The following is a 17,491-nucleotide window of genomic DNA, read 5'->3' as shown; positions in this document are numbered from 1 at the left end:
AAAAAAAAAAAAGAAAAAAATAAATAGAAATACATAAAAAAATTATAAAAAAAGATGAATACAAATATATACATGTATATATATAAGGGAGGAGTCATCCTCACATCTGCACACACGCACATCAACCATGAATTATTTTTGGGAGACAGGACCCACTTAAAGAAAGTGGGTGGGAAATTGGCTATCTACAGCGGGCTGCCTTGGATGGAATTTGAAATACCATTGTCGCGCCGTTGCCTGGGTTGAAATTAAAATGCCACTGCCGCACTCAATGCTGCATTCAGCGCTCCTCAAGCCTATTAATAGAGAGTTCAGAGACAGCGGAAAGGGGGGACAATATAGTGTGTGAGAAATTCATAGAGATAGTAAATGCAGTGTGAGAATTACAGTGAGAAATTCACAAGTGCGAGGATTGTAGTGAGAATTGCAGAGGAGTCAAGCACATGAACAAATGAGAGAGTTCTGGAGATCGAAGGCTGAAATTGCTGAGGTTCAGAGGCGGCTGAAGATTTCTGTCAGTTGAAGATTTGAGGAACTAGAGAAATTGAAAGACCGACATTGAAGTTGAAGACTCAAGGAGAGCGAAGACTCAGGTTGGTTTTTATTTTTATTTTCTATTCTTTTCTTTTGTATTTGCACAAATTTTGAAATTAAAATTCCACTAGCTTGAAAATAAAATTTGTGTTTAAATTGAAAATTTCGAGCCCAAAAATTCAATTTCCGGGTTGTTTGGTTAACAAGAAAATTTGGGAAAATTTTTCCGAGAAAATGTAAACCAACCAGGAGATGAAAAAAATAATAATAATAAAAATAATGGAATGAGGAACTTATTGTTAGAGTAGTTCAGTCCGTTCTTGAAATTCTCTTTTCGATCCAGATCTGCAAGAAATGAAGATAAAATGTGAAATCCATTGAGAATAGAGAAAGAAAAATAATAAAAATAGAAAAGGAAGAAATCAGATATTTGAGGGAGTATTCGGAGAATTTGTAAAAAAAAAAAAAGGGAGCTGCAGGGGAAGAAGAAGGAAAAGAAGAAGAAGAAGAGGAGGAAAAAGAGAGCCGCGGAGAGAGAGAGAGAAAGTGCAGCAGGGGAAGATGGACAGAACAAATGGAGAGAGGAAGGAAAAGATGGAGGGTGAGAAAAAGAAGGTTAAGGACAAAGGAAAAAAAACCTCCCATTCTCTCCTCTCCCAAAAGTCAAAATTTTTATTATGTTTTTTTATTGCATCTGCTCCTTCATTCTCTTTCTTTCAAGCTGTCATCATTGCATATATATATATATATATATATATATATATATATATATATAAATTTTTATTTGTCATCCATCCATCATTATCATTATATATATACATATATATATATATATATATATATGAATATATATATATATATATATTAGGTGTTTATAATATAATTGTTGTGAAATATGTATAGTAGTATGGGTGTGCATGTGTGATTCTCTTTTATAAAAATAAAAAACTAAAAAAAATAGGAAAAATATTTTTAAAACCAAAAAATATTTGAGTTATTTTTGTTCAACTAAAAAAAAAAAAATATCAAAAATGAGGGAAAGCCTTTAAAAATCTCAGAAAGTTTCTTTTTTTTTGAAAGCATAAATGTTGAAAAAACTAAAAAAAAAAAAAAGGTTTCACACAAAATTTAAAAAATCAGGGAATGCTTTTAAAGATACTTTTGATGATTTTACTTGTTTTTTGATGTGGGTGTGCCCCTATGATTATAAAAAGGGCAATGGGCATTTCAGGCCTCACCTGTATTAGCTCTGAGGGGGGTTTTTTAATGAGATTCCCTCTTTTGGGGATCTTATTAGACATTCCTAAATCATACCCCGTTTTGATTATTTTCCATTAATTGTGTGTATTTTGTTAACTTTAAGGAGTAAATTAAAAGGTTATTAAAATTCAATTTGGGGATAATTCTTAGTTAATTAGGTATTGTTCGTAGAATGGGTGCGTAGGGGGTGCGAATACCTTCCCCTAGTATAACCGAACTTCCGATCCCGATTCTGATATACACAGATTGATGCTATTCTTAATTGAGTAGTAATCAGATGTTTTAACCGCACCATGAAAAATAGGTTAGTGGCGTCTCCAAAATCCAAATTTTTCCCGAAAATAACACTTATTGTTAATTCCCTTGCCCGCCGGCGCATCTCGCTCTCGGGACGTCGCGATAGTTTGGCGACTCCGCTGGGAAAATTAGAGAGTCGAGCCATTAATTAACTAGGAATTATCTCAAATATGAATTCAATAAGTATTTTAATTACTCCGTAGTATTTGTGAATATTGTTTAGAAATTGTGAATATTTGTTTGAATATCTGTTTTGCGAATATTTGATTACATATGCTTGAATATATAATTGTGAATATTTGTGTGAATGATGTGAGGGGATGGTGGGAATAAACTAAATATATGAACTCACACTCGCTTTTACCAGCCTCCTACCCAGGCTTCACCCTTTGGGAAATAGAAAGGAGCACAGTACCATTAGCCCTCATGAAACAAGGTTTTTTGGGGGGCGCGAACCACTCTACTCAGTTTGAACGTTGTTCAAACCCATTGAGTGAGGATAGAGGACATGTTGGGAGCCTATTGTTATAAAGGATCAGAGCTTAACCTCACGTACTTGACCATAGGGTTCCCTCCTTTAGGATAGAGCTTTCAAAGAAAAAAATCTCTAGCCAAACACCCACCTGGGGTTGTGACAGGATCCACATCCTTCTCCATGACTTAGTCAAATTTTGTGTTATGATTGTTTAGTTTGTTTTGCATCATTCATCTCATATTCATTTGCATACATGATAGGCCCATGACTACATTCCTAAAATTTTAAGATAGCCCGAAATTATTTCATGGTAGGTCCAATGGCGGTACACAAAGAGGGAGAGGCCATGGTCCAGTCATATTCTGAAGCCTAGTATGATCGTTACATGGATAATCCGAATCACAATCTAGAGGTGGTGTTGCCAGCCCGGGTCAGGTTCGATACTAGAACCATCGTTTTGAAAGAATTAAAGAAAATCTAGGTTAGTTGGACAATTGAAAGACGACTGCAATTGTCAAAGTCGTATGGTCACATAGGCTTCTTGCTACATGTGGTGGTTAACTATGAGGTGGTAAATGTTTTGACAAAATTTTGGAATCCCTCCTATCACTGCTTCACTATGGAAGGGGTAGACATGACTCCTATTATGGAAGAATATATGTCTCTGCTGCACCTGCCAAAAACCTATGAAACCTATAGGCCTAACAATACTACGTCTTTTAGGAAGGAACTATGCAAGGTAATTAGGGTCAAGGCTCAAAGAATAAATGAACAAGTGGGGAAGGAAGCTAAATTACCTCCTGGGAAAGTCTGAAAACTATGGTAAAACAAGAGGAAGTAGAGGAAAGTCACATGAGCATGCTAGCCCTTGCCATCTAGGGGCTGATAATTTTCTGAAAGGAACAGTGGTCATCAATCATGGCGCTGTTTCCTTTTTGGCCCAAATCCAAAAGGGTGTTAATTCGGTACGAGGCATTCTGGCAAAAACATTCCGATCCCTGAATCATTGCCAAGTTAAAGGAAAAGGCCGATTAAAATGTTGTGTTCCATTACTTTATGTATGGTTCATGAGTCACGTATCATGCGAAGAGAGCCATTTTCATCCAATATACTCAAGTCTCCGGGTTCCTCTAACTGATTTTGAAAAGGCTTCATAGGAAGAGTATTCAAGCAAAGAAGAATGGGCTGAAAGAATGCGTAATTGGGAAACCAAAGGATTTTCATGGTTGGGCCCATGGATGGGGAATTCAGATATGGTCTACCGATGCGGAAACCTCCCATGGGACCCATTACTAGGCCCATAGGGAGGAACCATTTACGCTCCTCTTATGTTTAGGGGATAAGTAGGCTCTTGTTAGTTCACACCAATGACTCACAGGTTAACCAAATTAGAGTTTGCCTACGAACAAGAGGGGGTCCATAAGCAGGTTGGGAAATTTGCAGCTGCATGGAAGTCGGTCTACATTATTGATTGAGGCAAGCGTTTGATAGAGGTCCACAGAAATTACTACAGTTAGGTCGCCAATCGGGTTAATCCTCGAGTCGCAGGAATTCCGAACCTACTGAGAGCACTAGTGAGTCAAGCTCGGGTAGAAGAAAGAATCATGGAAGCAGAGCTCATTATCAGGATGGTGAAGGATAGAGAACTCCAAATAATCCTCTAGTTGCAGAAAAAGATGAAGCAAAAGAAGGACAAATGCATACAAGCTGGAAAGGAAATAATAACATTAAGAAGGAAACTTCAAGTTGAGGCCCAAATCAACAGAACCTTGCGGAAAGTTGGCTCTCAGCACAAAGACAATCAAGAAACATAGGGGACATGGTTTGTAATTGAAGGAAAGGATATTGAAATTGTCTATGTACCCACTTTTGAAATAATAAAGGCAATCTTAATAATTTTGGCAACACGATAATTTGATGTTGCACCCTATAGCTATTCATACATTACACAATCATGCATCACTACATTCATGCATGAAACATTCATACATTACATGATCATGCATCCATGTTCTAAGAGGAGGATTTTCTTTGTAGTAGCAAAGAGGAAGCTTAGATAGAAAAAAAATCAACACTGAGACCTCCACCCACCCATACAATACCAGATGAAAGGCGAAAGCAATGAGTAAATAGTTGGAAAACTGTGTCATGGGCCTAGAACAGGACCAGGAAGAAATCAATAACAATGTCAACGACATGCAGGCCCAAATGGGCAAAGTGATAGAACTACTAATGAATAAGGGGAAAGTAGCACAAGTACCAGATTCAGAAATGGATTCCGACCATACCCATGCCCCGGGATTCACTCTGGTCCATAGGCAAACTTCAGTTCCACCTCCTTGCTCAGCAGACGGCTCAGTGCCAAGTGCGCCCTCGTTTGTAGAAAATGCTACTTGCCCAAGGGGCACGACTTGCATTGTGGGTATAAACAGGAATGCACTTGGCCCTGAGCCGTCTGTTGGGCAAGGAGGTGGAACTGAAGTTTGCCCATGGACCAGAGTGAATCCCTGGGTAAGGGTAGTGTCGGAATCCATTTCTGAATCTGGTACTTGTGGTGCTTTCCCCTTATTCATTAGTAATTCTATCACTTTGCCCATCTGGGCTTGCATGTCCTTGATATTGTTATTGATTTCTTCCTGGCCTTGTTCTAGGCCCATGACATGGTTTTCCAACTGTTTACACATTGCTTTCGCCTTTCGCCTAGTATTGTATGGGTGGGTGGAGGTCTCAATGTTGATTTCTTGCTGTCTAAGCTTCCTCTTTGCTACTACAAAGAAAATCCTCCTCATAGAACACGGATGCATGATCATGTAATGTATGAATGTTTTATGCATGAATGTAGTGATGCATGATCGTGTAATGTATGAATAGCTATGGGGTGCAACATCAAATGATTGTATTGCCAGAATTATAAAGATAGCCTTTATTATTTCAAAAGTGGGTACATAGATAATTTCAATATCCTTTCCTTCAGTTACAAACCATGTCCCCAACATTTCTTGATTGTCTTTGTACCGGGAGCCAGCTTTCTACAAGGTTCTGTTGATTTGGGCCTCAACTTGAATTTTCCTTCTTAATGCTATTATTTCCTTTCCAGCTTGTATGCATTTGTCCTTCTTTTGCTTCACCTTTTTCTGCAGCCGGAGGATTATTTGGCGTTCTCTATCCTTCACCATCCTGGTAATGAGCTCTGCTTCCATGATTTTTTCTTCTACCCGAGCTTGACCCGCTAGTGCTCTTAGTAGGTTCGGAATTCTTGCAACTCGAGAATTAACCCGATTGGCGACCCAACTATAGTAATTTCCGTGGACCTCTATCAAACGCTTGCCTGAATCAATAATGTAGACCGTCTTCCATGCAGCTTCAAATTCCCCAACCTACTTATGGACCCCCTCTTGTTCGTAGGCAAACTCCGATTTGCTTAACCCGTGAGTCATTGGTGTGAACTAACAAGAGCCTACTTGTCTCATGAACATAAGAGGAGCGTCATCGGTTCCTCCCCATAGGCCTAGTAATGGGTCCCATGGAAGGTTTCTGCATCGGTAGACCGTATATGAATTCCCCATCCATGGGGCCAACCATGAAAATCCTTTGGTTTCCCAATTACGCATTCTTTCAGCCCATTCTTCTTTGCTTGAATACTCTTCCCATGAAGCCTTTTCAAAATCAGTTAGAGGAACCTGGAGACTTGAGTATATGGGATGAAAATGGCTCTTTTTGCATGATATGTGATTCATGAACCATATATAAAGTAATGGAACACAACATTTTAATCGGCATTTTCCTTTAACTCGGCAATGATTCAGGAATCAGAATGTTTCTGCTAGAATGCCTGGTACCGGATTAACACCCTTTTGGATTTGGGCCAAAAAGGAAACAACTCCTTGATCGATGACCCCTATTCCTTTCGAAAAAATTATCAGCCCATAGATGGCAAGGGCTAGCATGCTCATGTGACTTTCCTCTGCTTCCTCTTGTTTTACCATAGTTTTCAGACTTTCCCACGAGATAGTTTTAGCTTCCTTCCCCACTTGTTCATTTATTCCCTTAGCCTTGACCCCAATTAACTTGCATAGTTCCTTCCTGAAAGACGTAGCTATGTTAGGTTTCATAGGTCTTTTTGTCAGGTGCAACAGAGACATATATTCTTCCATAATAGGAGCCATGTCTACCCCTTCCATAGTGAAGCAATGATAGCGGATTCCAGAATTCTGTCAGGACATTTATCACCTCATAGTTAACCACCACATGTAGCAAGAAGCCTTTGTGACCATACAACTTTGAAAATTGCAGACGTCTTTCAGCAGTCCAACTGACCCAGATTTTCTTTAATTCTTTCAAAACGTTGGTTCTAGTACCTAACCTGACTTGGGCTGGCAAAACCACCTCTAGATTGTGATTCAGATTGTCCACGTAGCGGTCCTGCTGAGCTTCAGAATATGACTAGACCATGGCCTCTCCCTCTTTGTGTATTGCCATTGGACCTAGCATGAAATAATTTCGGGCTATCTTAGAATTTTGGGAATGTAGTCATGGGCCTATCATGTATGCAAATGAATATGAGATGAATGATGCAGGACAAACTAACCAATCATAGCACAAAATTTGATTTAGTCATGGAGAAGGATGTGGATTCTGTTACAACCCTAGGTGGGTGTTTGGCTAGAGATGTTTTTTTTTATTTGAAAGCTTTATCCTAAAGGAGGGAACCTTGTGGTCAAGTACGTGAGGTTAAGCTTTAATCCTTAATAACAACAGGCTCCTGACATGTCCTCTATCCTCACCCGATGGGTTTGAACAAAGTTCAAACTGAGCAGAGTGGTTCACACCTCCCCCCCCCACCCCCCAAAAGACCTTGTCTCATGAGGGCTAATGGTACTGTGCTCCTTTCTATTTCCTTAAGGGTGAAGCCCGGGTAGGAGGCTGGTAAAAGCGTGTGTGAGTTCATATATCTAGCTTATTCCCACCATCCCCTCACATCATTCACACAAATATTCACAATTATATATTCAAGCATATTATAATTCCTAGTTAATTAATGGCTTGACTCTCTAATTTCCCCAGCAGAGTCGCCAAGCTATCGCGATATCCCGGGAGCGAGATGCCTCAGCGGGTGAGGGAATTAATAATAAGGGTTATTTTCGGGAAAAAAGTTGGAGTTTTGGAGTCGCCACTAACCTATTTTTCATGGTACGGTTAGAACACCTGATTACTACTCAATTAAGAATAGTATCGGTCTGTATATACCAGGATTGGGATCGGGAGTTCATTTATGCTAGGGGAAGGTATTCACACCCCTATGCACCTGTTCTACGAACGGTACCTAATTAACTAAGAATTATCCCCAAATTGAATTTTAATAACCTTTTAATTTACTCCTTAAAGTTAACAAAATACACACAATTAATAGAAAATAATCAAAACGGGGTATGATTTAGGAATGTCTAATAAGATCCCCAAAAGAGGGAATCTTGTTCGAAAAACCCCCCTCAGAGTTAATATAGGTGAGGTATGAAATGGTCATTGCCCTTTTTAAAGGCTTTCCCTCATTTTTGATATTTTATTTTTTTTAGTTGAACCAAAATAACTCAATTAAATTTTGGTTTTAAAAATATTTTTCCTACTTTATATATATATATTTTATAAAAGAGAATCACACATGCACACACATACTACTATACACATGCTACTATACATATTTCACAACAAATATATTATAAACTCCTAATATATATATATATATATGCAATGATGACAGCTTGAAAGAAAGAGAAGGAAGGAGCAGATGCAATAAAAAAACATATAATAAAAAATTTTGACTTTTGGGAGATGAGAGAATTGGAGGTTTTTTTTTCATTTGTCCTTATCCTTCTTTTTCTCACCCTTCGTCTTTTCCTTCCTTTCTCCATTTGTTCTCTCCATCTTCCCCTGCTGCACTCTCTCTCTCTCTCTGCAGCTCGCTCTCTCTCTTCTTCTTCTTCTTCCCTTACAGCTCTTTTTTTTATTTTTTATAACAAATTCTGCGAATACTCCCTCAGATATCTGATTTCTTCCTTTCCTATTTTTATTATTTTTCTTTCACTGTTCTCAATGGATTTCACATTTTATCTTCATTTCTTGCAGATCTGAATTGAAAAGAGAATTTCAAGAATGGACCGAACTTCTCTAACGATAAGTTCCTCGTTCCATTATTTTTATTATTATTATTTTTTTCATCTCCTGGTTGGTTTGCATTTTCTTGGAAAAAATTTCTTGTTAACCAAACAACCTGGAAATTGAAATTTTGGGCCCGAAATTTTCAATTTAAACACAAATTTTTATTCTCAAGGTACTGGAATTTTAATTTCAAAATTCGTACAAAAAAATAAAAATAAAAATAAAAACCAACCTGAGTCTTCACTCTCCTCCGGTCTTCAGCTTCAATGTCAGTCTTTCAATTTCTCTAGTTCCGCAAATCTTCAACTGGCAGAAATCTTCAGCTGCCTTTGAACCTCAGCAATTTCAACCTTTAATCTCCAGAACTCTCTCAATTGTTCGAGTGCTTGACTCCTCTGCAATTCTCACTACAATCCTTGCACTTGTGAATTTTTCACTGTAATTCTCACACTGCAAACACTATCTCTATGAATTTCTCACACTATATTGTCCCCCCTTTCCGCTTTCTCTGAACTCTCTATTTATAGGCTTGAGGAGCGCTGAATGCGGCATTGAGTGCGGCAGTGGCATTATAATTTCAACCCAGGCAGTGGCACAGCAGTGGCATTTCAAATTCAATCCAAGGCAGCCCGCTGTAGATAGCTAATTTCCCACCCACTTTCTTTAAGTGTGTCCTGTCTCCCAAAAATAATTCATGGTTGATGTGCGTGCGTGCAGATGTGAGGATGACTCCTCCCTTATATATATATATATATATATATATATATGTATATATTTGTATTAATATTTTTTTGATGTATTTCTCTCTATTTTTCTCTATTTTTTATTTTTTATTTTTAGTGCTGGTGTGCAGTTATGCAGTAGGATTTTAAGATGCATTTATTATTATTATTATTATTATTTAATTTTTTGTTGTACTTAAATTTTTTTTGTATTTTTTCCTCTGCTGTGTACACAATGTAATAATAATAATAATAGTAATAATAATAATAATACATTTTAATGTATTTTATTCTGTTATATTTGGCTTGGACAAAATGGGATGTCTACACCTGTCATTTGGATTGTATGTGATAATTGAATTCAATGGCTGCCTTCATATGATTCATTTTGTTTATAAATCCTTATGATTATATAATTCAACCGTTTGGTTTATAGCCTCTTTACAATCTACAGGGCATAAATACATATATAATGATCTAAATTAGATCGGGTCCAACTGTACTGAAAAGATATTTATTTGCTGATATTTATGAGAGTTTAAACTTTTCTGAAAATTAATGGTAAACAAGAAGGCCATTGCCCTAGCCATGGTCCTTGGGATCAAGATTCTGGGAGGGGATGTATGGATACACTTCTAGACTTCAGCATTTTACATGAAGTGCTGCTTTTAGGACTTGAACCCCTGTGCTTGTCCTTGCTAACCTGAGACTTTATGATTGTGTTAATGCCCCCTTGCAATAGAATTTAAACTCTTGTGTAGGGAGTTTTTGTATTCCTCATAAACATGTTCGCACTCTAAACGAAAAGAAAATTATGTTGATATTCACCATCATATCTTTTGCGACTCCTGTTACTGTTTTGCTTTCGACTTTGTCAACACTATTATATGCATGACTCCTCTGTGTGAATCTAGTGCAGCAGAGGTGAATAATTTTAGCATGGATGCTATTATGTGCTACTGTAAATTATATTTTATGTTTTAGAAATTTTATATTGCTTAATTTGATTTTTACCTTCTTACTATCTTTTTTGCAGACAACTTGGGTTGTTATCAAACGCAATGCTGAATGGAAACCTTTGCAGTTTTTGGGCTTTGTATTTGTTTATAGGATTTTTGAGAAGTTGAAAGCTTTTGAGCCATCAGTATCTCCAACTCTTACTGTGAGTGCACCCTTCTAGTTTTTCTGGGGATGGGGGCTTGTTTATAGATTATATTTATCTTAGAATTTAGTTAACTAACTGTTTTACTTTGTTAAATATTTGACTTGATATTCTCTGTAGGAAGATGGTGAGGATGAAGGCCGCACATTGCGAATGGGAAAAAGGCTGCTTCGTTCTCTTGCACTAGTTTTTGGTTGTATTGCCATGTCTTCATTGGTATGCAATTTTATTTATGGATGCAAATATGCAAATATAGGTTGACCATGTTTGTTGTCTTCAACTATATATATATATATATATATATATATACTGTTGAAGTCATTGTTTTAAAACCTGGATTGGTGACCAACCTAGTAAAGGCATCAGGTTGGTTGAACCAGTGATAGCAGGGTAATACACACAAACACATATATGTATTACAATATGATGATGTTGTGATGATGATTATTATTATTGGCATCAGAAGTTTGACAAAAATTAAATAATAGTGAGAGGATTTGATTAAATAAAAATTTACATAAGGATATAAGAGTTTGATTAATTCATGAATATTAAATAATAGTATTATATTTTTGTTCTTTGGAGGACATTTTGTTCTTCCCCCTATTGTATGCTTTTGGATAGCTGCTAATACATTTTTTCTTATCCAAAAAGAAAATAGTGAAAGTAAGAAGAGTGGAAGAAGAGTTTGATTCATTTAAAAATTTATTTAAGGTTAAGGAATTCATAATTTGATTAATTTTGTATACTTTTACGCATGTATGCAAGTGTATGATCTATATAGATGGGGTGCTTATGTACATAAATTGTTCAATTAATAATCACAAAAGTAACCAGTTGCCTTGGTAAGGATTCAGCTTGCCCACCTGGGGGTTTGTGTTCCAGAATTTGAATAATTTTGTCTGAGAGGCTGGATCAATCTGGCTGGCTCACTTGCTCAGTCTGGGTTAGGCCGAGCCACCTGATTCTGGCTGGGTTCATGTCATTTCTAGTTTCGGTCATTCTCCAGACCCGTAACAGGACCAGGTCTAGTCCAAGGATGGTTGAGATGCACATCGCTTTGTTAGGAACTGAAGTAACTTATCCCTTGCATCCAGGTATTCATTATGAAATATCAGCCAAAATAATTTAGTGAAATCATGCTTTGAGTAGTGTTGTCAAGGAATTATGCTATTTTGACCTTTTATCATTCAGACTTGCAGCGAGTTCTTGACCTAAACCTCAAGGAGAAAGATTTCTCCATCAAGTTCTTAAAGTTATGTTAAAGATTTGGGAATAGTATGATTCTATGGCATGTGAATTCTCTGTGCTGGACCTGGAAATCTTTTTCAAATTTTCCTCTGTATTTTGTGTATATATATATATTTCATGCAGAAAAAAGTACAAACCCCTTCAGTGAGATCACTCTATTGTAGTCTTGCCTGGGAATTAACTTACCTGAACATTTTTAACATTCAAACTCCTATCAGTTTATGACCTTAGATCCTCAAGGACAAGGACTTTTGCGTCCATATTTTAAATTGAATATTAGAGAATTAGGAATAATATGGCACATGAAAATTTTCTTCTAAGAATGGGAAATTTTTGTGCTTTGCATGCGCACACAACACAAAATTTACATAAACCCTTCAACGTCAATTTTTCGTCTTCTAGATCAAATTGTATAAAGTGCTTCGTTTTTTTATTAGTGTTGATCTTTTACGTTAATTAAGATATTTTTTTGATGAAAAATTGTATTTGAAGAGACACGAATGTGCAGCAGAAAAATACTTTAATTAAGAAAACTACTTTTAACATTGTTCCAGCTATTGTTATATTCCTCCCAAAATTTGCTAATTAGATGTCAAATGAGAGGGGGTGTGTCCATGACTCTCTCTCTCTCTCTTCCAATGCTCTTCAATTTCTTCTCTCTTTCATATCTTCCTCTTTCTGCCTGCATCAAATTGGTAAACCCTTGATTTTCCTCCTCCTGCAGCAATCACCATTGTTACCATCCAACTCCTATCTATAGTTGTCCAGTTTGCGTCTCCCATCCCATGCCATCTCTCCCATGTACAGACTACAAAGGTCCTTTGACCTAAACACACAGCTAAAATCTTTGCAAATGTAACCCATTTCAGGTTTCAACCCAAACCCTCAACCAAGATTTTAAGCTTCAGTTTCAGATGAAATTTCGAGGGTTAAACAAATATTGAAATTATTGTGGGAATTTTAATGTTGATTTCAGTTTCAATTTCAGTAAAAAATGATGGAAATCAGTAGTAATACATGGATTTTTTTTTAAAGTTTAGAAAATTTTAATATACATAATAATACATGATCTATAACTTAAATATTGTATATAAATACAATAATCAAAGTGTAGGTTACTTGTCAAATCAAAGATAAAATCAAAATCTTCACTGAAAATATGCGCATTCAGTTCAAACTAAATCCCCTACAAAACAGTGAAAACTGCACATTTCTACAAACAGCGGGGTCCTTACTCCTAAATGTGAGAAAGCCGTGAACCTATTGAAGTTAGTTAATTCAGTTATTTAGTTGAAAGACAATTCAGCTTACAGTCAGCAGAACATTCAGCAGTAAAATTATTCAGTCAGCAAGTTGCAGCCAGTGTGATTCTTATTCAAAGTTCTGTTCAGTTTTTCATAGTGGAATACAGCTGTTATCCATTAATAGCACAGTAGTGAGTTATTTAGTCTAGGAACTTGTCATATTCTTTGCCTTGTTTCTAGGTTTATTTAATGAGTTGTTAAGTCCCTAGAATATTAAAATTTCCCATCTATTCCCCATTTACTCTGCCCTAGAAATAGTGGCCTTATCCCAGTCATTTTAAGTAGTGAAAAAAAATAGAAAAGAATCTCAAAAATCCAGCAAAAGTGCCGCAGCAATGTAGCTTTTTTTATTTATGTAATTTCTTCATCAAGTCAGTAAATTAAAGAGGAATTTTCAGTATTTTTCTTCTCTGTTTTTTCTGTTTTTCTATTCTTCTGTTCCAACAAATTTTGGTATTAGAGCCATGTCATCCAGCACCTCTTCCTCTGGTGGAACTATATTCAATTATTCTCAAAACCAAGTACCCATCTTCGAAGGAGAAATTTATGGGTACTGGGCTGATCAAATGAAAATTTTCTTTATTGAAGAAGGGTATGATGATTCATCCTCTACAAACACAAGCACAACAACCTCATCTCAGAGATCTGCCCAGAACAAAGAAAAAATAAAAAATAATGCTCTTGCTTTGAGTTATCTTCATCAAGGGATTAGAAAGACCATCTATCCCTGCATCTTTGGCATTCAAAAGGCTAAAGACGCATGGGAAACACTGCGGAAGGAATTTCAAGGAAATAATAAAGTAGTCTCGATCCAACTACAATCTCTTTGGAAGAACTTTGATTTCTTGGCAATGAAAGATTCTGAAAGCATCAAAGATTTTTTCTCCAAGGTTGCTGAAATAGTCAACCAAATCAGAGCTTATGGTGGTCGAATAGAAGAAAAAAAGATCGTTGAAAAAATTCTCAGAAGTTTTCCACCAAAATTTGATCATGCAGCTTTAGCAATTGAAGAATCAAAAGACCTCTCAATTATGACCATGTTTGACCTCTGTGGTTCTTTAGAATCACATGAGGAAAGAATTAAAAGATCTTCAAGTCAGCCCTTGGAGTAGGCTTTTCAATCAAAGCTCAATTTGAACTGGAAAAATCAAGAGAGGAAGGGAAATTTTCAGTAACAAGACCAGTCTCAAAGAGGCCAAAATAATCAGTCCCGTGGTCGTGGAAGAGGCCATGGCAGAAGTAGGAATTTTCAGCCTCAAAGGTCCAGCAATCAAGGACAGAATTGCATCATATGCAAAAAGTCAAATCACACCTCAGCTGAATGCTATTTAAGGTGTAAAAGGTGCGCGTTCCAAACCATTCAGATCAGGATTGTTGGCACAAGAAGAATGAAAGTTCAGAAGCAAATTTCAGTAAGGAAAATGATGAAGAGTAAGTGTTTCTCACTTGTCGCAATGTTGAAAGCAACGACGACAAGGTTTGGTACCTTGATAGTGGCTGCAACAGTCATATGACAGGTAACCGTGAGTTATTTGTTAAAATTGATGAAAATGCTTCAAATTCCGTTATTCTTGGTGATGGGAAATTTGTAAAAGTTGAAAGAAAAGGTGTAATAGCAATGCAGTCCAGATTAGGTGAGCAAAAATTCATCCATGATGTTCTTTATGTCCCAAAGTCTTGCTCACAATCTCTTAAGTGTGGGGCAATTAATTCAAAAAGGATATCAAGTCCATTTCGAAGGAAATGAATGTAGAATCATAGACAAGAAGAAGTACTCACTGATGGCTAAAGTTGAGATGACTCGAAACAAGGTTTTTCCACTCTCCATCAACTACACAAGTCCAGTGGCTTTGAAGAGTGAAATTTCAAACGAATCTCAAGTATGGCATCTCAGATATGGGCATTTAAATCATAAGGGACTGCAGCTTCTCAAGCAAAAGGATATGGTTCATGGTCTTCCCCAAATAAATCAAATTAAAGGAGTTTGTGAAGGCTGTATTTACGGGAAGATGCACCACCTTCCTTTCTCCAAAACTTCTTGGAGGGCCAAAGCTCCTTTGGAGCTTGTTCATGCGGATATATTTGGTTCCACAAGAACATCATCTCTTGGAAACAAAAGGTATTTCTTCCTTTTTGTTGACAATTTTACTAGAATGATATGGTTGTATTTTGTTCAGCAAAAATCAGAGGCCTTCTCAATATTTATGGAGTTCAAAGCCATCGTTGAAAGGCAAAGTGGGCTGAAAATGAAGACCTTAAGAACTGATCGTGGAGGTGAATTCATATATCACCTGTTCATGAATTATTGCAAGAAGGAAGGCAATCAAAGGCAACTAACAGTAGGTAGAAGCCCTCAGCAGAATAGAGTTGCTGAAAGAAAGAACCGGACCATTGTTGAAATTGCTCGGAGCATGTTAAAAGGTAAAGGACTTCCTAATTCTCTTTGGGCTGAAGTTGTACATACCACTGTTTATATCTTAAACAGGTCACCAACAAAATTAGTGAAGAATAGAACTCCCTATGAGGCTTGGAGTGGGAGAAAACCAGATGTTAGCCATCTGAAAGTGTTTGTTTGTCTAGCCTACTCACTCAACAAAGCTCCTAATAAGGACAAGTTTAATTAGAAGGGAGAAAAGCTTTTGTTTATTGGGTACAACGATGAATCAAAGGGCTATTGGCTGCTGAATCCTGTTAATCACAAGATGATAGTGGCAAGAGATGCCATCTTTGACGAAAGGGGAGTATGGTAGTGGACTTATAGTGACTAGAACTCAACAAATATTCCAGATTTTGTACTAGCTGAAGCAACAAGACCTAAATCAGCTACTGAATCTCAGAATCAAGCAATTTCAGAAGCTGAAATTGCACCTGAGAACCTTAGTTCAAAATCTGAAAATTCAAGAAATGAAGGAACTTCATCCTTTTCACCTGTCCTAAGAAGATCTGAAAGAGTTAAAAGACCTCCGGAGAGGTATGGTGATTTTAGAAGCTATTTTTCTAATGAAAATTTAGAATTTGCTCTTTTCTCTTGTGAGCCATAGAATTTTAAAGATTTAGTGAAGGATAAAAAATAGAAAAAGGCCATGGAAGAAGAGCTGAACGTGGTTGAAAAGAACAACACATGGAAGCTTGTGGATCCTCTTGAAGGCAAAGACATTATTGGTCTCAAGTGGGTTTACAAAACCAAGTACAATGAGGATGGTTCCATTCAAAAGTACAAGGCTAGATTGGTTGCCAAAGGTTATTCTCAACAACCCGGAGTTGATTTCAACGAGACCTTTGCACCGGTTGCAAGAATTGAGACAATTCGGCTTGTACTTGCAATAGCTGCCAAATTGGAGTTAAATGTGTATCAAATGGATGTTAAATTTGCGTCTCTCAATGGAGAACTGAATGAGGAAGTTTATGTTGGGCAGCCACGTGGATATGAAGTGAAGGGCAAAGAAGAAAAAGTGTACAAACTGAACAAGGTTTTTTATGGCCTTAAACAAGCTCCACGAGCTTGGAACAGTAAGACTGATTCTCTCTATTTTTTTAAAAAAGAAACTGATTTCATCATTGTTTGCTTGTGCGTTGATGATTTGATTTACTTTGGAAGCAATCTTCATTTACTTCCTGATTTCAAGCACTCAATGATGAAAAATTTTGAGATGACAAACTTAGGGATCATGAAGTACTTCTTTGGGATGCAAGTTAAGCAAGGAAGAAGGGAAATTTTCTTTTCCCAAGAAAAGTATGCAACTGATATCTTGAAGAAATTTCATATGAAGGACTGTAAGGCTGTAAGTACTCCTACGACTCTAAATGAAAAATTAAATTCTGATGATGGAGCTAAGAAATTCGACGAAAATCAGTATAGGAGTTTAGTTGGATCCCTTATTTACTTGACTCATACTAGGCCTGATGTTACACAAGCTGTTAGTATGTTGTCCAGGTTCATGCACAGCTCAAGTGTATTTCATTATGCAGCAGCAAAAAGGGTATTAAGATACCTTAAAGGCACACTAAAACTTGGACTGAAGTACAACAAAGATTCTGAGTTTGTTTTGACCAGTTTCATTGATAGTGAATGGGCCGGATTAGTTGATCGAAAAAGCACATTGGCATATGTTTTCTGCCTTGGAAATGGCACCATTTCATGGTGTTCAAGAAAGCAAAACACTGTTGCCTTGTCATCTGCAGAAGCAGAATATATTTCAACAACAGATGCTACTTGTGATGGAGTTTGGCTAAGGAAATTACTTAGTGATTTAGGACTGAAGCAAGAGGGTCCTGCAACCATTTTATGTGATAATATGTCAGTAATAGCTCTAACTAAAAACCCAGTTTT

General features: G+C 36.9%; 1 protein-coding gene across 4 annotated transcripts in view; it reads left to right on the top strand.

Moving 5' to 3' along the window:
* Window positions 1-17,491, top strand: part of LOC131154070 (protein CHLOROPLAST J-LIKE DOMAIN 1, chloroplastic) — a 65,108-nt gene that overhangs the window by 24,993 nt on the left and 22,624 nt on the right. For all 4 annotated transcript variants that reach the window (XM_058106572.1, XM_058106570.1, XM_058106569.1 and 1 more), the window contains exons 7-8: window positions 10,481-10,606; window positions 10,727-10,822. In XM_058106572.1, the coding sequence (XP_057962555.1) occupies window positions 10,481-10,606; window positions 10,727-10,822 (222 nt within the window). The remainder of the gene's footprint in view (window positions 1-10,480; window positions 10,607-10,726; window positions 10,823-17,491) is intronic.

This window comes from Malania oleifera, chromosome 4 (genome assembly GCF_029873635.1).
Source record: "Malania oleifera isolate guangnan ecotype guangnan chromosome 4, ASM2987363v1, whole genome shotgun sequence".
Lineage (NCBI taxonomy): Eukaryota > Viridiplantae > Streptophyta > Magnoliopsida > Santalales > Ximeniaceae > Malania > Malania oleifera.
This window is presented reverse-complemented; position numbering and strand designations above follow the sequence as displayed.